Source organism: Momordica charantia, assembly GCF_013281855.1.
Source record: "Momordica charantia cultivar OHB3-1 chromosome 8 unlocalized genomic scaffold, Mcharantia_2.0 BLBB01000008.1, whole genome shotgun sequence".
NCBI classification, from domain to species: domain Eukaryota; kingdom Viridiplantae; phylum Streptophyta; class Magnoliopsida; order Cucurbitales; family Cucurbitaceae; genus Momordica; species Momordica charantia.
Window position 1 is genome coordinate 4,828,889 of NW_028275166.1, and position 26,128 is coordinate 4,855,016.

Consider the following 26,128-nt stretch of genomic DNA (forward strand, 5'->3'; position numbering starts at 1 on the left):
ACTTTATTAAGTTTTACTTTAATTAAAAAAATAAGTTTACTTTATTATTAGTTTTAACATAAAGTTTAAATTAACTCATTAAAAAGGTTGGATTTATTTAAATGTTTTGATTTTATTAATAAGAATATAAAAGTAGTTTTGTTTAGATTTTGTTTTATTATTAAATAGAAAAATGGATAAATAACTCTAAACCTTGATCTCGAAAGAGATCTGATGACGTCGGTCGTTCCGCGTGATGAAGTTGCGATAGTCATTTTTTAAAATTACGAAACCTTTTGCTATTTTTCATTATATATCTGGTACATAGCCACTACCGAGGATTTCCGTTTTATATTTGATTTTGATCTCTAAGCCCGTATAAGTGAATTCTTCAACGTTGAAGGTTATATCCATGATCCATACCTCGCAACAAATGGTTGAATTAGAAAAGAAAAAGAATAAACACAAATTTAAAAAATTATAAGATGGAACAAGCAACCCGCTTAAACCGGGTTAGTAGGATACTTCATATTGAGGTTATTTTCTCCAATGAATGGCTCTTCGTCTTCCTCAGCCACCATTTCCATCCACCCCACCCTTCATCTAAATTTGGACAGATAAATGGAACGGCTTTCCATGCCTTCTTCTCAATTTTCACCCCTCAACTTATGCCTCCTGCTGTTATAATTTCACCATCGCTACCAATCTGCCAGCACAAATTATGGAGATATTTTCACAGTACGTTCACATTTGCTTCTTCATCCTATTGATTGAAATTTGTTGTTTCCTTTTCAAGTTCCCGGGACTCTATTCTTGGGAGCTCTTCTTTTGACTTCAATTTTTGTTACATTTAGTTACAGTTCATGAGTGCATTGATAATATACTTTTGTTCTGGTTTACCTAGTACCTGTAAATTTTGGAATGTACACATATTATCTGATGGATTAGAAGTGAGGAAGATCTTAGGTATATAACAGCAGGACTATATAGAGAGACCTATTGCAAAACTGGTGCGGATCCAGTTAGTCACTGGCAAGTCAAAGATAATTAGTGATTTATAAAACGGAACAATCATATGGGTTGCAAAGTTGCATAGTTTTTATAGCTGATTTGGAATCAAAACAAAGATTAGAATTGTACCATGTGTTCAGAATCGATGGTTCTCTTTAGTATCTCAAACGGTTTCTTGTTGCATCTCGGCGATAGAAGTGTTTTGATTCTTGTTATATATGTTGTTCCTTTTATCTAGAGGTGCTAGACGATTGTTTTTGGGAGAGACCTCAAGTTATGCATCTTTTAATGTGAAGAGATTACTCTGTTTCTCATTGAGATTTTACTTTCTGATGTTGAATACTTGATTTAATGAAACTCGAAAGTGTCTCCCGTCTTTGCCTACTGAAAAAGGAAGCATCTTGTCCATTCATCAACCACTTTAAAGTTGATCCAAACCGTGTTACAAGAGGTCCATGCCATCATCCATCTCCAAACTATTTCATTTTCTGAATAAAAGCCCATTCAGAAACTACACCAGAAAAAAGTGGCGGTCCAAACCATTAGCAAGAAGAATTGTGAAACATAAGTCTAGCAGTCGACAGCGGAAGCAAGCGCTCGGCAACAACGAGCTAAATATAATGATACGACAACCTCAGCCCTCAAGTATAATCTTCAGTCCATGAATATGCTCAGAGCAGAGATGGCAAAGAAGGGCATCATGAAAGTGAGGTAAACAAAACTACTAATTGCTGCAATGGTTGGTTTCATCATATTTACAAGAACAAGAATGACGTGAACTCAGTGAGTTGCCAAGTATGAATATATTGCTTTTGTTACGTTGTTGGAATCTCTGTGAAAGTAAACCAAGCCTTTGCCCCTCCGTGTGTTGGTCCTTTAGGTTCATTGATTTTGTAGGTCTATGTGAACTACATATTAAAACACTTAGGTTCTGAACTGGTATTTGTTTGAATTTTTTTGTATTCGATTTGTCTTAAATAGATCTTCTTTTTTTTCAAAAGAAAATTCATTAAAAAAAACTAAATAGAATTACAAATCCTCCAAGCAGCTAGCTAGGCGAAGGAGCAAACGAAGAACAAGTGACACCTTCAGATAATAGATGTTGAGTTGTAAAGATTATGGACATTCAACAATAACATGGTGTAACAGAGATAAAGATTACGCTTAGTGAAACTGAAGCTTAGAGTTTGATATATCATCCTTACATCAGAAAGGCTTGTTGGAAGGATTATCAGTTGATAGTCATAGGTGTTTAAGTTAACTTACTCCGATGTCGAGCAATCTGACGAGACAACTACCTACTCTACGACATTCAGAATTCAACAACTCAAAAGTACATAATGATCATAATTTGAACTTATGACCTGAATATATTTGAATTTATAGCGTTGGTCAGTTCAGTCAACATGGTTTAGTAGTCTGAACTTCGTTCCCTTTTCCCTCCAGGGCTTTTCTTGCTCCAAATTCACCACCTGATTTGGTATTTAACTGTCACTTTAATACATGAGCCAGCAGCCAGCCCAAAGGGTCAGAAAGTGAAAGCCCATCTATACTAAAATCATAAATGGATCCAGCCCAAGGGCTACTGGTAGTTAAATAGTTTACAGTTATGGATGATGCACTGAGAAGAAGGTATCATAAGATTATGAATTAATTAGGTTTAATCTATCATAAAATAATAAGAATCTTCATTCTACTTAATTAAATCTCAATCACACATTAATGATAATACCTACTAGTACCAATGATAATAATAACATAATGTGGATCTAATTTCTAAGGTCTCTATCTCATTATTCAAACAAGGAAAAATACAGACTTTGGAACCAAAGTTCCCTCATTGGGTTTTGAATTGCAGAAAAGTGAAGGTAGAGAGGGAGAGAGAGAGATTAGTGAACTTTATTTTCTAATCATGCCCTAGAAAGTGATGACAAAGAGGAAAGTGAATATGCTTCTTCCATGATTATAAACTATTAATTATTACTGTCATTAATTATTCCACTTTCACCACCGCAAACACAAGCCCATACAAGTCCTGTCATACTCATGCTCTTTGCCTTTTTTGAAAGAAAAAATCATCTGAAAAAACCATATTGCATATATTTTATCTATATCTGTAGTGGACAGTCTGAAATTCCATTAAGGAATAAGGAGTGGGACTTTCCTTCAGTTCAATCATCGATCCAACACTCCCTTATTCCCTATAAAGCTGCTTCTCTCCTTTCTTTTTTCTTTCACTTTTCTTTTTCATTCTTTCTCTTTGTGGGGCCTCTGCCCCCTTTCCTTCCACTTTGTATCTATTTGTTTTCCTCATAGATTTTCTGAATCATTCATCTGATCTTTCAAAATCAAAAACAACCCTCCAATCCCACTTTCTTCCTTCACTCATTTCTCCTTTTCTACCCCCAATACCTACGCTAAAATCATAAATTTGTGACTCAAAATAACATCTTTCATCTCTTTTAGGTAAATGTGTGATCTTTGTTCTGACACTTGTGTATTATAGTTTTGAACAATCTGATATATATATATATATATATATTTGTAGGAAAATAATTAGAAATGTGTGAATTTTTGGGTGGATCGTGAAAACAGCTTAGAGGTGTTCTTTAATTAAAGCCAACATCAGAAAAAAGCACAGCATTGTAAGTTTTGGTTCCACTTTTGGCAACAGTAGACGTGGTGCTAAAAAGAAAAGGAAAAAAAAAAAGAGAGAGAGAAAAATCTGATTTCAAGTCCCTTCTTATTATCTCTCTTTCAGCCCCATCTACTTTATTTTTTTTAGCAGAACTTTGAAGGGGTTTTTTTTCCATTACATGTGCGGTCTTACATAACCACTTGAATGGCAATTAAATCAATCTTTTCTTTCCTTTTCGTTTCGTTTCCAAATGAACAGAGAAATAACACTCAGAACTCTTGTTTTGAACAGAAATTCAAGCAGAAAATAGGAGCTTAGGAAAGTCCCGTAAGATTGGGAAGAGATTCATGCAATAGAAGCTGATTAGATGAAAAATAAAGCTCGATGGAAAATTCTAGGCATAAAGGGGACCGAGAAATTCCATGCTTTAGCTGAACGATCAGCATCAGATGACTCAACAATGCAAATGCCTTTTTTTTTTCTTGTTGACGTGATTGAGCAGCCAAAAGGGCGTTTGTTTTCTTAGTGGATAATTAGGTGGTGGGTTGCAAAAAAAAAAAAAATCTATATTTAAAATATGATTACAAAGACATTGATTCACACCCCTTCTTCTCGCACCAGAAAGGAAAAAAAAAAGTAAAGGTCTAGGATTGAATGGGTCACATTGCGAATCCACGAAATGATTCTTAGATGATTCTATGAGCAAATGAATAGCCAGCTAGGGTTATGGGTCATTCGGTAAAATTTTGCAAAATGGAGAAGGCATAATTGACAATCATTTAGGGGAAACAAAAAAGAGAGAAAAGATTGAAACTTTAAGCATATGAGGATGAAACGGGATGGACCCAGATTAGGGTATCCCTTGGATTGAGGAAGGGTTTTGGGAAGGGCTAGGGCAAATCCAATGGGAATGGGAATATGGGATTTGGATTTGGATGGGATATAATGGGACCCTCTCTCTTTTGAAATATATACACTTTCCTTTAACGTTCATCAGGTAATTAAGTCACAGTATAAAAAGAAGAGAAGAGAGGAAGGGGGAAGAAAAAGGGAATGTGATATCCATGTGATCTTACAGCCTTTATGTTCCCCTCTTCCATCCACATTCTAAAACATCTTTTCCTTCCTTTTCTTCTTAAATCTTTCATCATATAGCAACGTAATCAATGCACATGTGTGTTCATGTTTTCTACCCAAAAAATAAAAACACAAAATTCAAATCAAATATGAAAAAGAAACATTTTTTCACTTCATTTTTGCTAGGCCCCCATTGATTTTGCAAGGCAGGGTCATTTCACCAATTAAAAGCATGTCATTAGTGGAATTCCTAGGCCCAATATCACATCAACTTGTCGGACAGATTCTAACCTTGATGTTAACTTGTGTTTCTAACGCAAATAATATTATACCACACAACATGTCGTACTATGTCTTATGTTTTGTTTTTCTTTTTCCTCAGCTTGTACATATACTTCTTGAACCGGTTTTTTCTATCAAGCTGATACGAGAGAATCAAGTTTAAGAGAGTATTCTCCGTATCTGTATCTACGCTACGATGTCGATGAAGATATTTTGTTGTTCCATGATCCAGTGGGAAGGAAAAAGAGTGGCAGTATAAGCTTATTTTATGTTCAAGGGATGCCCTACAATAGGTTCTAATGCTCACGGGAGGAAGAAGAAAAAGCCCTTTTATTGTAGGGGTTGTGATTGGAGTCTTCTTTAGTGATCAAGAAAGGAGAGAGAAAGAGAGAAAATAAAAATGAGGAAAAGGGAAAATAAAAATAATGGGGGAAAGACATGAGACATTTTATTGTATTTTTTTTTTCTCTGCTTTTGAGATGATACTCTTATAAAGTGAGTTAAAATTAACTTTACATGTTGATAAGAAACGACTGGCCATGAAAGTCCAATTTTTTATGTGGAAATTTCTTTTGATTAATTAAGAGAGAGTAGGTCTTTTGGTGGAAGTGGAAGTTTGTTTCCTTCTTTTAATGTCTTTTGTTGGAGAAAATCAACTTTTGCATGGGCATGAAAATACTATATTTATAATGTAACATTTTCTTTAAAAAAAGATCATGTAAATTTGAATGGTCGTAGATCATGATGTATACAACTTGCAATTAAAAATCAATTAAATTATTAAATAAGTGACCAAATCTTTTTTTTTTTCCTCTTATACGTAAAAGATTTAAATATTATGTTTGATCTCTAAAGTCCAAACTTAAAAAAATAATCTATCTTTCAAATATTCTTGTCTAAGTCCTCTAATTTACCTTTTGTTAATAACTTTAGCAATTATTTAGATCCATACTGAAACGTCACACCTTGCCTACTACAAATATGTGACTTCAAATATTTGTTTAAGCAAACATTTATTTATTTGTTTAAGCAAACATTTATTTATTATTTTTTTTTAAAGAAAAATATCATTCATTCAAAAGGTAGGTAAGAAACCTACTATAAGAGGAGACTAAATGAAAGCACTTCAATTTTTACTTAAATAATTTATGAAAGAAAACATTTTATGAAAGTTTAAAGACTTAAAATATTTAGTTTAAAAGACTAAAACAAAATATTTTAAAGTTTAGTACCAATACAAGGATACAAGAGTAAAAAAACTGGTTATAAAAATGTCTAAAAAATAGCCATATCAAGTTTGGAAGAAATTATGAGAAAATTTTGATATGATTACTAAAATTAATGATAATTATGAAGTTGAAGTTCTTTTTTTCCTCCTTTTTAAGTTCAACAAAATATATGGAGGCAGAGATTAGAACTCACAATTAAGTCTTTTGACACGAGCTAAACTAAGTAAGAGTTGGCTATGAAATTGATAGGAATAGTTATTAATGAGACTTAAACTATTATGTATCAAAAATAAATTTAATTAAAAAGTGTCTATTATGGTTCATCAAATTTTTTAATTCTCATTTTATATAATCTTGTAAAAAGAGGTACTTAAAAAATAATAATAAATAATTTTGTAAAATGAAAAAAAAATGGAACAATATAAAAATGAAATTCATTTAAGTATTTCTCAAACATATATATCATAAAACCAAAATAAAAAAAAATGAAAACTTGCTGATAGGCAAATATAATGCTAGTCTTTTGATTTTTATTTTTTTTAAGACAAACACACCATTCATTCATAAAGTATGTGAGAAAACATACAAGATTAGGTCATTCATAAAGTATGTGAGAAAACATACAAGATTAGGAGACTCTATGGAAACACTCCAATTAAGAGAGAGAGTGGCAATGTCATAATTACAAAAATAAGTCGACTTAGATGACCAATAGGAAGGAGACATTTTAATATTTTCCCAAAGATGAAAGGTTGATCTAGAGATATTCAAGAAGAGGCGATTATTTCTCTCAAGCCATATATGCCACAGGATAGAGATAATGTCAATTGCACCAGAGCACCATTCTGCTATTTGAAAGAGGAGTATTAATACATTTTGAAATCACTACATCGATTCTAGCAAGGAGCCCCATGAAAATATTGAAAGTATTTTTTTTATTACCCAAAGTCGACGGTCATTCGACCTTTATGCCTCTATACTTGGAAGTATACACATTGTCCCCATACCCGTACAATGTAGAAGCAAATGATCCAATGATTTCCTGTCTTGCTTGCAGAGAATGCATCAATTTGGATTTAAATAGACAACAGGGATCTGACAATGCACCAAAGAAAGAATTTGCATTTCTTAGGAACGAGAAGGCCCAGATTATGGCGCAAACATCAAACGGGGTACTCTGAGACATGGGGCTAGTATAACGACTAGTATAATCACACTCCAAGCCCTTAATTAACAATGGATTGATCATGGATGCAAAAAAGAAAAAAAGAAAATAATAATAATAATAATAATAATAATAATAATAAATAAATAAATGTTGAAAGAAAAGAAAAAAGACACGGTGGTCAACAAAGGTCATTGTTATAAATTTAAATTCTAATTAACGTCATCTAAGTATATAAGTCAACTTGTTAAAAATAAAAATAAAAGGTTACCATAATTTTGCTCAGTCGTCGGAGTTGAAATCTAATTGTCACAGTTGAATATTCCTAACTATTAGAGTGGCCAACTTAAACATAATTGGTTAAAAGCATATATATATATATTATTGATTAAAGGATTGTGAATTTGAATATCTGACTTTCACATGCCACATGTTGTACTTAAAATTAAAATTATTAGAGATTTTTTTTTTTTCAAAGTGTCCAATTTTCATCATACGACTGACAAGAGAAGAGAGACAATTTAGAAGAGTGAGAAAGCGGGAGAAAAATCTTAGGGTTTGTACATTTTCGACATACTTAGACTATCTTAACGGATTGATTACTTTTTACATGTGAGGCTATATAAATACAGTGTTTTTGGATGTGGCTACAAGAATTCTACCTCCAATTTAATGAGCTAAAAAGACTATCGCACATGATTGGAAAATTCTGAACTAGTCAAGCTTGTGCTTGTGGTGGCAACATGTGTTTAATTACATCTAGGCCCAAGGGGGGCTTGACCAATGGAGCATTAGTAGAGGCATGTGTCTAACAATGTTTTACTTGTCAGCGTTGAATAAGAGTCACTTTGGATTGGGATCTCTCGCTCTTTTTTCCTCTGAAAAGAAGAAACTTTTCTGTTAAAGAAGTGTTTGGGGAAGAGAATACCCTGGACACGTGGAGGACCCCTATTGGTGCTCCAAGATGACTCATGAGTCATGCCCATCTCGGACCGCCGAGATCACCACCACTAGCGTTGACAGATGCTAAGTATGAGGGCCGAGGTGAACCTGGCCGAGGTCCGACCTACCGGGAAGCTCGGTAGGGGCCGATGGGAACTACTGTCAGCGGCGTGATTATCGGGTGTAACCGTCGGTCCCGAGATTACCGGGTGTAACCGACGGTCCCGAGATTACCGAGTGTAACCGTCGCGAGATTAGCGGGACTATCACCCATAAGTAGAGGACCTCACTCCACGATCAGGTACGATGATTTCTGACCTCGAACTAAACTGGGAATCCGACCTATACTGACTTGATCGTCGGAGTGCTCACCTTTTTGTGTAGGTCCGCCCAAGTATTCAGATCGGTCCGGAGGCCGAGTTCGAGCTGCAATCTGAAATACATTGTTGTGCATATCCTTGCATAAACATTTGGCGCCGTCTGTGGGAACGACAATCTAAGTCATCCCAATTCTTTTAAACCAATACGCGAGCGAAAATGGTTCAACCAGCAAACTCGACCAATACGGCAGATCGAAGGACTATAGCTGCCAGCGATGCCCACCAGAGGGAGGTCGGAGCAGCAGTGGTAGAGGGGCAAGGTCACGACGGCCTAGAAACAGAACCCTTCCGCAGGTCGGCACGAATCACCGCGCCTGTCCTACCACCTGCGCACCCCCCAAGGACATCCAAGGCCACCCGTGGCCGAGGTGGAACCTCTAAGAAGGGCGCCCGGGGTCCAGCCCCGGCCCCGACAAGTGAGAACTTGGACGCACTCCAGAGAGAAATGGAGGCAATGCGCACGAAAATGCGGTCCATGGAGGAAATGTATAACGAAATGATATTAGCTGCAGGCGCAGGGTCCCGATCTGAGAATCGAGTGACGCGCGTTGGCATACGCGAGCAAAAGGGTTCCCACCTCGGCCCAGTCGAGGAGGAATATCCCGAAGACAACGAGAGCGAGGGACACTCGCCAGAGAGGAGACCTCCATGAACACCTCAACAGAAAGAGAGGCTCATCTCTCCGAAAAGGACAGTCACCATCCCGCTCACACATGAGCTCCAACCAGCAGGCTGAATCCTCTCGCAACCCAGTAACTCCTGCAAGAGTGATTACAAGGGAGGAGTTCGACCAGCTGAGGGGCCAGCTCGACGCTCAGGTGGAGGCCTTAAAGGCCAAATGTGAGCAAAAGGAAGGTCCACTGAACGATGGCGACTTGGGAGAATCGCCCTTCACCTCGGACGTTTTGGAAGCACCGATCCCTCCGAAGTTCAAAGCTCCTACCGTGAAACCTTATGATGGGTCGAAGGACCCCAAGGATTATGTTGAGGTCTTTGAAGGCCTCATGGATTTCCAAGCGGCATCAGACGCAATCAAATGCCGCGCCTTTCAGATCGCGCTTACTGGCAGCGCGGGATTGTGGTATCGGAGACTGCCAGCCAGGTCGATCTCGACCTACTCTCAGCTGAGAAGGGAGTTCCTCGCCCAGTTCTCTTCTCGACATTATGACCAAAAGACAGCGACCCATCTCGCCACCATCAGACAGAAGGAGGGTGAGACGCTGCGAGAATATGTCACCAGATTCCAGGAGGAGCAATTGAAGGTCGCACACTGCTCCGATGACTCGGCCATGTGCTATTTTCTCACCGGTCTAGCCGACGAAGCCCTCACGCTGAAGCTTGGAGAGGAGGCCCCGGCCACCTTCGCCGAGGTGCTTCAGAAGGCGAAGAAAGTCATCGATGGATAGGAGCTCCTCCGAACCAAAACCGACCGACCAGAACGAAAGATCGGCCGGGGCAGAAGTGGAAAAGATATAGAAAAGGCAGATCCCAAGTCCAAGGACAAGGAATCCTTCTCCAGCGGCCGAGCTGAGTATCGAAGGGCGGAGAACGGACCTACCAGGAGCCGACCTTACGAACGCTTCACCCCGACCACGATTCCAATTTCCGAGATCCTAACAAACATCGAGGAGTCTGGAATGGAAAAACTACTCAAACGTCCTGAGAAGCTTCGGGGAGCCCCGGAGAGGCGCATCAAGGACAAGTATTGCCGCTTCCATTTGGAGCACGGCCATAACACGTCGGACTGCTGGGAGTTGAAGTGCCAAATTGAGGATCTAATTCAAGATGGCTACTTCAAGAAATTTGTGGGCAAGCCCAGGACCAGCTCGGCAGAGAAAAAGGAAGAGCGGAAGCGTTCGAGGACGCCGCCCCGGCGCACTGACCGACCTGCGGTCATCAATATCATTTTCGGAGGGCCAAGCGGGGCTCAGTCCGGACATAAAAGAAAGGAGTTAGCTCGTGCAGCCAGGCGCGAGGTGTGCATCATCAGAGAGCAAAGGCCGACCTGCTCAATCACCTTCGACGGTGCAGACTTGAAGGAGGTCCACCTGCCCCACAATGATGCACTTGTGATCGCTCCCTTAATTGATCATGTGGTGGTCAGGAGGGTGCTGGTAGACGGAGGCGCATCTGCTAACATCCTGTCCTTACCGACCTACCTCGCCCTGGGATGGACGAGGTTGCAATTGAAGAAAAGCCCGACACCGCTGGTTGGGTTCTCTGGAGAATCGGTCATCCCAGAGGGTTGCATCGACTTGCCGGTCACGCTTGGGCAGGACCAAACTCGGATCACCCAAATGGCCGAGTTCGTGGTGATTGACGGTAGATCGGCCTATAACGCCATCTTTGGGAGACCCATCATCCACTCATTTCGGGTCATTCCCTCGACACTTCATCAAGTTTTGAAGTATTCCACCCCCAATGGCGTGGGCACGGTCCGAGGAGAACAGACCGCTTCAAGGGAGTGCTATGCCTCCGCACTCAAAGGCTCATCGGTCTGCGCCCTCGAAACTCTCGCCGGTAGGGATGAGACGCTCGAGTTCGAGGCCGACCTGCCGAGGAGGGAGTTTGCCGCACCCACTGAGGAGCTCGAGCTTGTTCCTCTGCTTAGTCCCGAGAAGCAAGTAAGCATAGGAACCAAGCTGGGGGCCACCGACAGAGAGGAGCTAATCCACTTCCTCAGATCCAACTCGGATGTCTTTGCGTGGTCCCATGAGGACATGCCTGGCATTGACCCGAAAATTATGACGCATCGCCTCAGCATAGATCCGTCATTCCGACCTGTAAAGCGAAAAAGAAGACTTATAAACAAGGAGCGGAGTGATGTAATTGTTGAGGAAGTTAGCAAACTTTTGATAGCTGAATACATAAGAGAAATTTCGTATCCCGAGTGGCTCTCCAATGTTGTATTAGTTAAAAAATCTAACGGAAAGTGGAGAATGTGCGTAGATTTTACGAACTTAAATAAGGCATGCCCGAAAGATTGATTCCCACTGCCGAGGATTGATCAGCTCGTGGACGCCACAGCCGGGCACGAACTGCTCACCTTCATGGACGCCTACTCTGGGTACAACCAAATCAAGATGCATGTCCCAGATCAAAGTCATACGACATTCATAACAGACCAAGGTCTGTACTGTTACAAGGTCATGCCCTTCGGGTTAAAGAACGCAGGAGCGACCTACGAGAGAATGGTGAACAAAATGTTCGCCAAGCAGATCTGCCGGAATATGGAAGTGTATGTGGACGACATGCTTGTCAAGAGCAAGCAGTCTAAGTCGCATCTCTCCGATCTGACCGAAGCCTTCGAGGTTCTGAGGACATATCAAATGAAGCTCAACCCAGCTAAATGTGCCTTTGGAGTCTCTTCGGGAAAATTCCTTGGCTTCATGGTGAACAACCGGGGAATTGAGGCCAACCCCGAAAAGATTAAAGCCGTGCTCGAGATGGAGGCACCTAAGACGCTGAAGCAGCTTCAGTGCCTCAATGGCAGGATTGCGGCCCTGAACCGGTTTGTTTCAAGATCGACAGATAAGTGCCTTCCTTTCTTCAAAGTCTTACAGAGGAAAGGGCCGTTTGAATGGACAGCGGAGTGCGAGCAAGCATTTCAGCAGTTGAAAAGCTACCTCTGTTCGGCACCTTTGCTCGCCAAGCCCATGCCGGGGGATAAGCTCCAATTGTACTTAGCAGTGTCTGACAGTGCCGTCAGCTCGGCCCTAATCAGGCAAAAGGAAGCGCGGCAAAACCCGGTCTACTACACAAGCAAGGCTATGACGTAAGCCGAGACCAGATACCCTCAAATGGAAAAGTTGGCTCTTGCTTTAGTCACCTCGGCCCGACGGCTTAGACCATACTTCCAAGCCCATACTGTGGTGGTGCTCACTAACTTGCCCCTAAAAAACATCTTCCATAAGCCAGAAGCTTCTGGACGCCTGATGAAGTGGGCAATGGAGCTAAGTGAGTACGACATCCAGTTCGAACCCAGAACTGCGTTGAAAGGACAAGCAGCGGCAGATTTCATAGCCGAGCTCACACCACCTTCCGAGCTGAGCGAGTCCGACCTACCGTGGACAATCTATGTCGACGGATCCTCCAACGAGAAGGGGTGCAGGGCCGGGGTCCTCTTGATCGGACCAAGAGGCGAGCGATTTGAGTATGCCTTGTGGTTCGGATTCCGGACTTCTAACAACGAGGCTGAATATGAAGCATTTATTGCCGGCCTGCGAATCGCTAGAGCATTGAGGGCCTCTTGTGTTAAGGTCTTCAGCGACTCCCAGCTGGTTGTGGGCCAGATCAAGGAAGAGTACCAAGCCAAAGACTCCCGAATGGAGAAGTATTTGGGCAAGGTCAGATCGTACCTCGCCCAGTTTCGAACTTACGAAGTAAGCCGGGTTCCCCGAGCAGAAAATTCTAATGCTGACGCCTTGGCCAAGTTAGCATCGGCGTACGAGATCGACCTGGCCAGGTCGGTCCCCGTCGAGATCTTAGATAATCCCTCGATCTCAGAGCTAGATCTGATGGAGATCGGCGCTCCAGAGTCCTCATGGATGGACCCGATTGCGGACTTCATTAGAGGCAACTCACCACAAGACCCCAAGGAGCGCAGAAAGTTGGCAAGGCGAGCAGCTCGGTTCGTGGTCCGAGGTGGAGCATTGTACCGACGCGGCTTTTCCCTGCCTCTATTGAGATGCCTAACCCCTGAAGAGGGCCTGTACGTCCTCAGAGAAATCCACGAAGGAGTGTGCGGCAATCACTCAGGCACCCGGTCGCTGTCAGCCAAAGTGATCCGACAAGGATACTATTGGCCGACCCTCAGCCAGGACGCCAAGAAGTTCGTTAGAACTTGCGACAATTGCCAACGCTACGGAACCATAATCCACCAACCTCCCGAGCTGCTCACCCCCATCTCGGCCCGTGGCCATTCGCGCAGTGGGGGGTAGATATCATTGGTCCTTTCCCTTTGGGCAAGGGCCAGACCAAGTTCGCTGTGGTTGCTGTGGATTACTTCACAAAGTGGGCCGAGGCCGAGACGCTCTCCCACATAACGGAATCCAGAGTCACGTCCTTCGTATGGACAAATATCATATGTCGCTTTGGTATACCGCAGGCCATTGTGACAGACAATGGGAAGCAGTTCGACAACGCCAAGTTCAAAGACTTTTGCAGCAAGCTTGGCATAAGTCACCTTAGCTCGTCCCCCGCACATCCGCAAGCAAATGGGCAGCTGGAGGCAGTCAACAAGATCATCAAGCAAGGCATCAAACTTAGACTGGACTCCAAGAAAGGCAGGTGGGCTGAGGAGCTACCAGAAGTTCTATGGTCGTACCGGACCACCCAAAGAGAATCGACGGGTGAGACCCCGTTTTCCCTGGCCTTCGGCTCCGAAGCTGTAGTCCCGGTTGAAATCGGCATGCCATCTGACAGAGTAGAGCATTACAAGCCTACGGCAAATGAGGAAGAGCTGCTCCTCAACCTCGACTTGTTGGAAGAAAGAAGAGCAATGGCCCAACTACGCCTGGCGGAATATCAGGGCAGAATGGCCAGACATTACAACGCCCGCGTTCGACCTCGGACCTTTCAGGTCGGACATCTGGTCTTAAGGAGGGTCCAAACCCATATGGGTGCCCTTGATCCGACCTGGGAGGGCCCGTTTGAGGTCAAGGGCATAGTCCGATCTGGGACGTACGCGATCACATTCCATGATTCCGAGTTCGACCAGAAATTAAATGGGGGCCACGGACTCCCACGCGAAGAATTATGATTGGAATAAATGTGATGATTTAATTTCATGATTCCGAGTTCGACCAGAAATTAAATGGAGGCCACGGACTCCCACGCGATCACATTCCAGCAGTCGATTAAAATTCAATCCTCAAAAACCTAAGGGTACGAGGTGCGATGCCAAAACCACTGATGAACTTAAAATTCAAACCTTCAAGGTAAAGGGACGATGTGAAAAGTTCAAAATGATCAAGCCTCTGAACCTGAGGGTACGATGTACGATATGAAGAACAGCTGCGGACTTAGGATTTTAGCCTTTTAACGTTTTTAAGTTAAGGGTTCGATGTTAAAAAATCCAGAGTTGGTGCAATGCATTGAATGCTAGACAGAGATTCAAATTCAAACTTTCAAATTATTTTAATTGAAGGCGCGACCTCAAAAGTAAGAGGTGCGAGGTGACATTGGCTGCAGTTCAAAGAAAAAGCAAAGAAATGAAAGATGTTGCCAACAACAAAGTAAAAACAAATGGGAGCTTCTTTATTGAATGGAGAGCAGAGCCAAGGCTTATAGACCTTACAGCTCTCTGCCCTGACACTTACAAACAAAAACAAAGAAGAGAAGAAAGACAGCGAAAAGCCTCTTGAAGGGTGGTCGCCTAAGAGCCTGCTTGAGGAGCGCCCTCTTTAGTGGTGTCGACCTGATCCTCTTCGAGGTCGGAGTAGTCAGAGTCCAGATCTCTGACATACTTATCCACCCACGCTTGGGGGCCAGGGGTGCCGCTAGGCCCAGACGCCCACTGCTCAGCATATCTCTTCTTCAGACCACCGAGATCGATCTGAAGGTTAGGCATGTCGGAAGCAATGCCCTTCATGAGAAACTTGAAGCCCGCGTCAGAAAAGTCTTTGGCAAATCCATCGAAGTCAGGATGTTGCCTAAACGATTCCTCCAATAGGGCTCCATTGCTGAGACGCTCCTTCACCCGTCTCCAGCTCGGCAGTCGCATGCTTCAGCTCCTCCTCTTCGCTTCAAGCGCCTGGAGCATGTCGTCCTTCTCCTTGAGGAGTTGAAACTTCTCCTTCTCCAAGCCCTTGGTGATAGCATGGGCAGCTCGGAGCTGGGCCTTGCGTCTGTCTTCTTCCTTCTTCAGCAGCTCGGCCTTGGTCTCCACCTCGGCCTTCAAAATTTCCACCTCAGTGAGCGTTTAGCAGCTCATCCTTCATGGCGGAGGAAGCAGCCTCCAAAGCAGCAGAGAACTCCTCTTTCTCCCTCGCTGCCAGAACTTCCCTCCCATCCAGCTCGGCCTTCACGGCCAGAGCCGATTGAATAGAAGCAACGAACGCCTGAGAAAAGGTACAAATAAGAAGTTAGACCGAGCTACCTGTTAGGTAAATTGAGCAAAAACACCAATCTTACCTCAGCGGCGTAGTCGATGGTCCTCTGCAGAACGGACCCTGGGTCACTTACAAATTTGGACGCCCTCCTTAGGCAGCGGTCCAAACTTGCGGCCGAGATGCGGGACACCTGGTCCCTCACCCCAGAACTTGACGGCTCAACTCTTAACCGTGCCGTCACATCGGACGTCCCGCCCATCCTAGCCTCAGGATCGTCTACCCGATCTGTGAAGCTCGCAGGCAAGACCCCACGAGCTCCGACCTCCAAGGGGGAGGTGGTCTTCTTCTTCTTCGTCCTTCGCTTCAGAGGGACTTCCTCCCTCACCTCCTCGCCCAAGGGCGAGACGTCCACCGCCTCGGTCTGATCCCTAGGGCGCTTCTCCCTCGAGGGACCCCCAGAAGACTCCAGCTCGATCACTGGGGCTGGATCTTCCGAGGCTGGCCTTACCACAGCAGGAGTGGCAGGTTTCGAATTCTGGGCGGCCTCAAGAGCATCGGCTCGGCCCTTGGACTTGCGCTTCACGTTGCTTGTAAATTCGCAAACCATGGCTGCAAAATAAAAACAGGGGTCAACACAAGGTTAGAGGAAAAAGGAGGGAAGCAAGCTCGGCATACCAAGTTCGGAGTTCGGCCTTGAGGATTCAATGGGACGAACTGCGGGGTTGTAATCTAGCAGCCCGGACTCAAGCAGCAGCTTGTCGGTCACCAAGGTTCCGACCTTCCTACCCCTCGGAAAACGCTCCTTGTAATATTTCAACGTGTCGAAGGAGGCTTGCGTAAGCTCGGGGACTGGTCGGATTGAAACTGCACAAAGACAAAATTTGAGTCAGACCTGAATAACAAGAAAGAAAGTTATCACAAGAAGTAAGAACTACTCCGTACCTAGGTTCCCAAACCTAGTGGGAACGTCAAAAGAAGGAACGACCTGACTCGTCCTTTGCAAGCCATTCCCCAGAAGCGTAGAACCACTTCCTCACCCATCCCTTGATGGAGGTCGACCCCTTAACTATACTGCCTGCGCCTTTCCTTGCGCACATATAGAACCGACCAGGCTTCTTAGCTATCCTTTTCTCTTCGAAGCACGCGAGGAGCTGGTCTACGTCTAACAGCTCGGCCTCTTCACTATCCCGAGCTCGTAGCCAAAAAAGGATGGCCAAAGCGAAAATGACACCCCACCCATTGGGGGCCACTTGAGCCGGAGCCAACCCAGTCCGGAAGAGAAATTCTTGGACAAAAGGGTGAAGGGGAAGTCTGAGGCCGTACTCAAACATTTTGAAGTAGAGAGTGACCCATCCCTCTAGAGGATTGTCAGCTCTCTCCCCCTCCTCCGGAATCCTAAGGAGGATGTTCTCAGGGATAGCGAACCCCCTACGAAGGGATCCGAGGTAGTGCTCAGGTAGCCTAGAAGGGTATTCCAAATCCTGACCCGAGGTGGAGGCATCACTATCCTCCCCGTCATCGAAAAACCTAAAGTTTTCTATCTCCTCGAGCTCGGACTCTAACCTACGAGCTAAATCCTCATTGGATCCTAAGTTGCTGCTAAAAGAGGACGACATGGCAACTACGTTCGAAAGAGAAAGTGAGGGAAGAGACCAACCTACCAAGGGTTCGAGCTACCTTCAGATCGAACTCCGAGAATTCAGGGAACGTAAGGTATGACCTGAAGGATTTGGGGTATTTATAGCTCGTCGGAAAAATTTTCCCACCGTACACGTGTAATCAACGAGCGGCTAGGATCCTCCCTAAGATCTGAAGCGTCGGAATATTTGAATATTCCGACGATAAATCTACCGCAACGATTATATTTTCCCACGAATAGGAAGTCGCCATGCGTCCAAAGCAAGTCGAATGAACTTCTCTGCCAGGTCGAGATCGGACCAGACAGAGAGGGGGCCAATGTTTGGGGAAGAGAATACCCTGGACACGTGGAGGACCCCTATTAGTGCTCCAAGATGACTCATGAGTCATGCCCAGCTTGGACCGCCGAGATCACCACCACTAGCGTTGACAGATGCTAAGTATGAGGGCCGAGGTGAACCTGGCCGAGGTCTGACCTACCGGGAAGCTCGGTAGGGGCCGATGTGAGCTACTGTCAGCGGCGTGATTATCGGGTGTAACCGTCGGTCCCGAGATTACCGGGTGTAACCGACGGTCCCGAGATTACCGGGTGTAACCGTCGCGAGATTAGCGGGACTACCACCCATAAGTAGAGGACCTCACTCCACGATCAGGTACGATGATTTCTGACCTCGAACTAAACTGGGAATCCGACCTATACTGACTTGATCGTCGGAGTGCTCACCTTTTTGTGTAGGCCCGCCCAAGTATTCAGATCGGTCCGGAGGCCGAGTTCAAGCTGCAATCTAAAATACATTGTTGTGCATATCCTTGCATAAACAAGAAGTATGTGAGAAACATCTAACAAAAGTGAGAGGCAGGAACCCCTGCCTCTTAGCTTGTGAACAAAGATTTACAACATTTTTTGGGGTTTTTACCTTGAATATGTATGAGAGATTTCAAGCTGAACATACCCAACAAGTCAAAAACGATGTGTCTAGTATAGTCTAGACCATTTAGTTTCATTTAAACCGTGAAAATTTGAACCTAACAATTTTTACATAAATTACTCAATCTGTTTTAACATATGGAAACTAGTGAAATATTGACAAACGGGTGTCTTGTTTTCTTTCAATTAATTGTAGAGTGTCATTTCTTCGTGGGATCCATATACCCCTCGTGACCCTTACCACTCTCTCTCTCCTTTAAATACACTAATTTCTCCATGTTGAAGATATATTGGGATCCTGCGGTGTCAAATCTTACTGCATTTTAAAATCAAATCAACACCTTAGCTTACCTTCTCAAACATTGTCCACAAAATGTTTCTTCTTTTTTTTTTTTTCCTCTCACCCTCTCCTTTCATTCATCACAAAAAGTAATTGATGGTAGAAAGGTTCAAACTTTGTTAAGCCCTTTAGACCACCAACGAATTTCAATTATGTAATTTGAAGGAAAAAAAAAGGAAAAGAAAAAGGAAAATCAGTGACGTTTGGACCCTTTGATTAAAAGAAACAACTTTCTCCCATGGTTTGATTAAAGTGTCCACTCCATCTCTCTATATACATATATATCATTTTAAAACTAAAAAAAAAGGGACATTATTATAACTTATTCCTAGAATAATAAGGGAATTTGGGAGTTACCACTTTTTTAAGAAAAGAAAACAAAAGGAAGACACATATTTATTGAGGTACACAATTAGGATAATATATTTATACTATTTTAGAGAGGTTATAAACAGACAAAAAAGAGGGCAAAGAAGAGACAGAGGAGAGGACGTTGTAGTATTTTTTGTCCTGTGAAATCACACAAATTTTGATTCTTTTTCACTAGCGAAAGAGAGAGAAGAAGAAAAAAAGTGTCAATAACTCAATATGCATGCACTCAAATAATCGTACACAATACGTCCAATTATCGACTCAGTTCTTGCACTATCTAAATCTTTAATTATTTTTTTTAAGTTTTGTTTTTATTTGACGAATGAAATGGTCCTCTCTCTCTCTCTCTCTCTCTCTCTCTCCTCTCTCTCTCTCTCTCTCTCTCTCTCTCTCTCTCTCTCTCTCTCCCTCCCTCCTGTTTGGGGTTGAATAATATTAAATGGGGTTTGGTTGGTTGCTGTGAAAGGTAGCGGCGGTGGTGATGATGCGGAGAAGAGTGGGGAATGGCCCTTCACTTTCACTTTCACTGCGTTTTACAAATTAGAATAGAATCTTCTTTGTTCTTGGGTTGCAAGAGAGAGAGAGAGAGAGAGAGAGATAAATAGGGCGTGTTTGTTTGGGAGATTTTGGTAGTCATGGTGGTGGGCTCAGTACGATCTGTGCCTCAGTTTTATTGATTGAGATGATGAAGGGTTTTATTTTATATATTTAGATTTTGCAATACTTTTGAGTTTTGATTGGACCCATCTCTCCAACTATGTCTTATATGATTCAAACAAAAATCCTCAGCCAAACCAAACATTATAATTTCAAATGTTTATTACGAGTAGACATATTTTGAATCTGCATCAAATGTTATTAGACAGACGGATAATGTTGAGGTTAATTTTGTGAGGTAAGAGAGGGGAAAAAGAAGACAAACGAAAAATCACGAGAATGGTAAACAGAGGGAGCAGAGAAGAAGCTAAGGGGGTTAATTAGAAAAATTTAAAAAGATGGATTTGTCGTCATTATATGTGTCAGCTGAGCTGAGCTCAGGTCTGTGTGAAATGGTGCAGCCAAAACGTCAGTGTGGTCTGATAAACTCGGCATCAAATGGAAGGAAGGAAAAAGAATGGTGTAGAGAGAAGGAGAAATAAATATCTAACACAACAGAATCAGATTATAAGAACCTCTCTCTCTCTAACTTCTAATTTCAAACAAACACACAATTGTTTCTCCCATTCTCATTGCTTCTCGGGAATTGAAATTTTTCTGGGGTTGTTAGTTTTTTAACATCGATTTGAGAGGTTTATTCAAATTCTTTGAAATGCACTTTATTTGTTTTCCAAAGGTTTTTCTTTTTGACAATTCACCCCCTCCCCTCAGGCCTCACTTTTATTATTATCATTATTATTTTAATTTCCAATGAAGATAAAGAAGAGTTTATTTATTTTAAAAAAACGAGAATCAAAATTTTCAGTCTAGTGTTTATTAAATTGCACAAATAATTAATCGGTAGATCCACCTCAAATTTTGTAATCACTTCGGATGCAATCTCATTTCTATCCTATAATCTCATTAATCTTATGCTCCTTCCTTATTTGATGGGTCTCATACATTTATAAAAAAAAATCAATAAATTCTCAAACCTTTAGGGTATCTATTTAGTCTCTAATATACATTAATATATTCTTAAATTTAAATTTTGGGTCTACTAGAATCTTACCACTAACTCTATCGATTTAATGCTTATGTCATCCAAATGTTTGAACTTACCCGTAATCAACCCACCACGTAATTCTTAAGTATTATAGGCAATATGGCCCCATAAGCATTATGCTGAGAAAGTTAGCAGAAAGTACTTATATTGTATAAATTGAAAGTTGTGAAACTCATTAGAATTTTTGAAAACATAAAAACAAGCTTAAAAGTTTATGATCCAAATTACAGTACTTAGAAATAGATAGACACAACCCTAAGAATTTAAATATAAAAGGCTTCTTAAATTAATACATGGTTGGAAAAGTAATTTGCTGAAAGTCGTTGTGGGTAATTTTTTTGATATATGTAATAATATCTATCCCACACGGGAAAATATGGGATGGGGAAAAATATAAGATATATAGTTTTACAAAGCTTTGTTTTCGTTTTCCAATAATTATAGAATCCTAAAGATGATCAGAATTATAATCATATTAAGTATCTAATTGAAATAATTAGGCATCATTTTTGAAGCTATCTCTATTCACTTTTAGTGGCTTATATATATATGTTGATGATATGATCTACCACTTTTACTTTACATAGTCTCACTCATCATAACAAAATATTAAACCTTTTTTTTAAAGGATACCACTGTTTGTATAATATCCACTAATTCATTCAATTAATAGTTACATGAAAGATTTTCCATGCAATCTTTGCTCCAATTATGGCATTGGGGATTTTGGGTGGCCTTCACGTCCCTTAGTTCTGTTTCCAATTATATTGTCTTACTCTAATTTTGTCTTTGATAAAAAATTAGAGACTCATAAACAACACCCTTAATTAGTCATCGGAAGCATTGCAAAGGGAAAGGAAAGTTGGTATGTTTGAGAATTATTAACCTGTGGAAAAAGAACTTTTGGAACTAATAATTCAATCACTTGGGTAATCTCTAAAGAAAAGAGAGATATCAACATGCATGACACATTTAATCTTTCAAAGGATTATTATTATGGTGATAATTAATTAAAAAGTAAAGGAGAATAAAGATGTATAAAGTGTGTGAGAGTACCACACACACAATAAATATATATATATATATATATATTGAATGAAATAAATTTATTACATATGTGAATGAGAAAAAATATAAATAAATAAGTGGTCTCTTCGATTTATTAATTAAGCTTTAATGTGACAAAAATATTATATGTTATACTGGCTGGAGAAGCTACTTGATAATGTTTGATTTAATTTCCATGTTTATTGTTTCTTCAGAATTGCTTCTCTTGTTTTCTTTTTTCTTTTTCTTTCTGCTTCTATTGTTTTCCGTCACTATTCTTTTAGCAGAAAGTTTGATTCAAAATAAATTTCAAAAATAATTTTTCGAAAAAAGAAAGTAACAAAAATATTTCCAATGAGATTGTAAATATATGCACCAAAGTTCATTGATTCACCTTTTTCTTCCCTCGATCACAATTCTAACCAAATAAATAGGCAGAAAATGTAAAGGGTTTTTTATTTTGAAAAAAAAAATGGAAAGAACTTTTGGATTGACTAAGTGAACTAAGTAAAAAGATAAAAAAGCTTTTGGTGGTTAATCTTTTTTCTTTCTCGAACAACTAAATACACTTCCTTTTGAATTTGACGTACCAAATGGAGTGTACAATACAATAATATTATTTTGAAATTTGAATTGCATGTTTTATTTAAACTTTCCATCAACACACTGCATTCCAGTTTTCTGTCAAAAACTGTACCGAAAGAAAAGAAAAGAAAAGAAAAAACAATTGTTGCATCTTCCATTTGGTTGGAGAGGAAGAAAAGGGTTGGAATGTGATGATTGAAGAACTGGTTTTGTGTTACGTTGAAGATTTAAGAAGGAGAAAAAAGGGTTGGGGGTGGCGATGGGATTTCTGGAAGAGAAGCAACAAATTAAGAAGCAACCATTATTTACTGTGCCTCCAACTTTAAGTGGGTGTGAGGGTAAGGCCTGAAGGAGATCAATGTCAGATAGAGAGAGAGAGAGAGTCACGGGTTTGTCTTGAAATGCCCTTATTTCCACAGTCCTATACGGACAGACACATATTCTTTCTCTCTCTCTCTAACCGAGGACACTATTTTATTTTTCTAACTTAATAATCTCTTCTTATCTTTTTCAACTTTACTATATTTCTACTTACCATGTTTTACATCTTCGCAATTAATTATTTTTTAGTGGGTGGCTCATTTGGTCCAAAGAGATTAAGGTAATTGAGAGAAAATGAGTTCAAATCTCATGATGGTCATCTACATTTGAACCGATATCAATAATTGACCATCAATGTATAATTATTATTATTTGTTTTTTTTAGCTTGTATGCCCTTCGACTAATTGATAGGACAACCGTCTGATTCTACTACGGTGTCGGGAAATATGTAAAAATTAATTCCTAAAGTAGTGATCATCATGAAATCAAATCTTTTTTTAAAAACTAGTTTCATTTTACTTCTCTGAACTTTGGATTCAATTTTGATAATGTTTTTAACAAAAAGGAATATATACTAAATGTTTGTAAGCTTGATTATTTCAAAAAGCAGAAAGAAAAAATCAAATGATTAAAAAAAAAAGAGAAACTTATAACTTATATACATCCTCCCTCATGAATAAAACGAAAAGTTAAAATCTCCACACATTACAGTTGTTGCAGAGTTGCACAACGTCACATCTCTTCCCTCAAAAAATTTGTTCTCTTTCATCCACACACACACACACACGCAGCCCAGAGATTGCAATTGCGATGTCATCTGTAATGGTGGAGAATTGCGACGGCAGCCTCCTGCTGTCCCTAGACTCCCAGAAGTCCGTCCCGGCGCCGTTCCTCTCCAAAACGTACCAGCTGGTGGACGACCCCTCCACCGACCACATCGTCTCCTGGGGCCAAGACCTCTCCACCTTCGTCGTGTGGCGCCCCCCCGAGTTCGCCCGCGACCTCCTCCCCAATTACTTCAAACACAACAACTTCTCCAGCTTCGTCCGCCAGCTCAACACCTACGTCCGATCCGTTCCCTACACTTTATTTAAAATTTCACATTCTAATTCCTCCTTCTTCAAAAATTTTCATTTTGTTTTTTCATTTTGTTTTATAGGGGTTCCGCAAGATTGTTCCCGACAGATGGGAGTTCGCCAACGAGTTCTTCCGCAAGGGGGAGAAGCATTTACTCTGCGAGATCCACAGACGTAAAACCGCCCACCCCCAAGTCTCCTACAGTACCGGCCCCACTACTTTCTTCCCCCGCCTCAGCATCTCCCCCTCCGACTCCGACGACCAACTTCCCAACTGGCCGTGCGACTCCCCCCCGCCGCCGCTCCCCACCACCACCACCAACTACAACATCATCGGCATCGGCATCGGCTCCGTCGCCACTTTGTCCCAAGACAACGACCGCTTGAGGAGGAATAACTGTATGCTCCTTTCCGAGCTTGCCCACATGAGGAAACTCTACAATGATATTATCTATTTTGTTCAGAACCATGTCAAGCCTGTCTCACCTCCTCCCACCACCAATTCTTTCCTCCTTTCTCACCCAGCTCCCACTCATAATTCTTCCCAAAAACCCCTCAATCACTTTCTTGGATTCTGCCCTAACAAGCACACTTCTCCTGGCACTGTTGCTACGGCCCACTTTCTCGATTCTCCGACTGCAACGTCGAAGAGTGCGATTACGGAGCTCGACGCATTTGACAACAACAGCAACACATGCAGGACCAAGCTGTTTGGAGTGCCGCTTCCGTTGTCTAAGAAAAGGCTGCACCCTGATACTACTTATGGTTCTATTTCCTCTTCCAACAAGAGTAGTTCTTCTCGCTTGGTCTTGGAAAAAGGTGACAATTTGGGCCTCAATCTTATGCCTCCTTCTAATAGCTAGCCCTTCCTCCCATACCCTTTTTCCAATTCTTCATTAAGATTCAATTTTTTTTTCTCTCCTCCTTTTTTTTTTTTTGGCTTTTTGAGCGGATCGGGTTCTAGAATTGTGTTGGAGTATTATCTGTGTGCGAACTTGTGAATGTGTATGTGATTATCTCTGTACATCAATCTTTGTTGATCTAATGCCCCATCAAATTATTACTTGGCGGGTGGGATTATTTGGTTGTGATCTAATTATAAGGTTGAAATAATTAAGCCTAAATAAACATATGGCGCACGCACGTATGACATAACCCCTTAATCTTTTGCATTTTAAAAAATATATATTTTTTGCCTCTGATTTTCTTGATACTATCTCTGAAAAAATTTCAGTTTCCATTAATAGAGAGAGGGAGAGAGGATTTCACATAGTTATCTGGCTTTGGCTTATCTGATGAAAAAAAGATGCATTTCCATGAGAAATAATGGGTCATCTGAGCTCAAGAATATTTGTTCATGGAGCACATGCCGCTGACACCTAATTATATCAATATTCATGAGTTGGGATTTACTAGATAATAAATCACAGCTATCATCTCGCCATTATTGTCAAAATAGGAAAGTTTACTTGGGAAAAGAAAGGGGTTATGATAAAATGAATAATTCCTCGAGATATTATATTAATTATTAGACTTTTTTGTTTTCTTGGGTCCTTTTTTTTGTTTTTGTTTCTTCCCTTTTTCTAAGGTGTCAGGATGATGAGATTGAATAAGAAGAAAACCAAAAACAAAGACACACGATGGCGGAAGAAGAAATATTTGATTTGAGCAATTCGATGAAAGCGAAAGGGAAACCAAGTAAAAAGAAAGTGTCTAAAATTGGGGACTGAAATGTACACATCACTGCTTCTATAATATTACATACCAACTTGTTCTTCTTCCTTCTTCCCTTCCTTCCTTCCTTAAGGACCAGAAATCTGTGTCTTTTCCTACTTTTTAAGTGTCCGAACAAAGGGACCACTCCTCATTCTTTCACCAATTTCAAAGTCCCCCCCTCATTTTCTTCATCCAAAACACTGAACCACCTAGAAGGGAAAACCATTGACTGTTAGATGAGCAAACAATATCATACTCCTCTTAATTGTTTCGTATGTAATTCGAATGGATTCTTGTTTTTAGATTGACTGAATTAAATGAATTTGGTGAATATATATGTTTGATATATATGTTTAGATTTACTTATGTTTTCAATATCTTGACATTTTGAATTTAAAACTTTAAGACGACCAAGTGCGTTAAAGGTGTCCTAAATTCATTTCATTTTTGTTATAATTAAAACAAGGAAAATATAATATATAGTAATACTACAAAATTTGTAACACATATATGTTAATAAATTAGTTAATATTATTTTAGATTGAAGTAAATAGTTAGTTGTTAATTAACTCTAATTTACGAGTATTTACTAAACAATTTGAACAATTTTTAAAGTTCAATATTCAAATATGCTACCAAATACCTAT

The 26,128-nt window shown here is 41.0% G+C and overlaps 1 protein-coding gene across 1 annotated transcript; it reads left to right on the forward strand.

Moving 5' to 3' along the window:
- Nucleotides 1-23,349: 23,349 nt before the first annotated feature.
- On the forward strand, nucleotides 23,350-24,828 carry LOC111013920 (heat stress transcription factor B-4). Its single transcript, XM_022288469.2, has 2 exons — nucleotides 23,350-23,754; nucleotides 23,849-24,828. Exons 1-2 carry the CDS (start codon nucleotides 23,500-23,502, stop codon nucleotides 24,626-24,628), a joined length of 1,035 nt encoding a protein of 344 aa, XP_022144161.1. The 5' UTR covers nucleotides 23,350-23,499; the 3' UTR covers nucleotides 24,629-24,828.
- The last annotated feature ends 1,300 nt before the right edge of the window (nucleotides 24,829-26,128 follow it).

Excerpts from the sequence above, each read along its gene's own strand:
- LOC111013920 (XM_022288469.2), top strand. The coding sequence starts at position 23,500 with ATGTCATCTGTAATGGTGGAGAATTGCGACGGCAGCCTCCTGCTGTCC. Across the intron at positions 23,755-23,848 it reads TCCGCCAGCTCAACACCTAC|GGGTTCCGCAAGATTGTTCC; the intron begins GTCCGATCCGTT and ends TTTGTTTTATAG.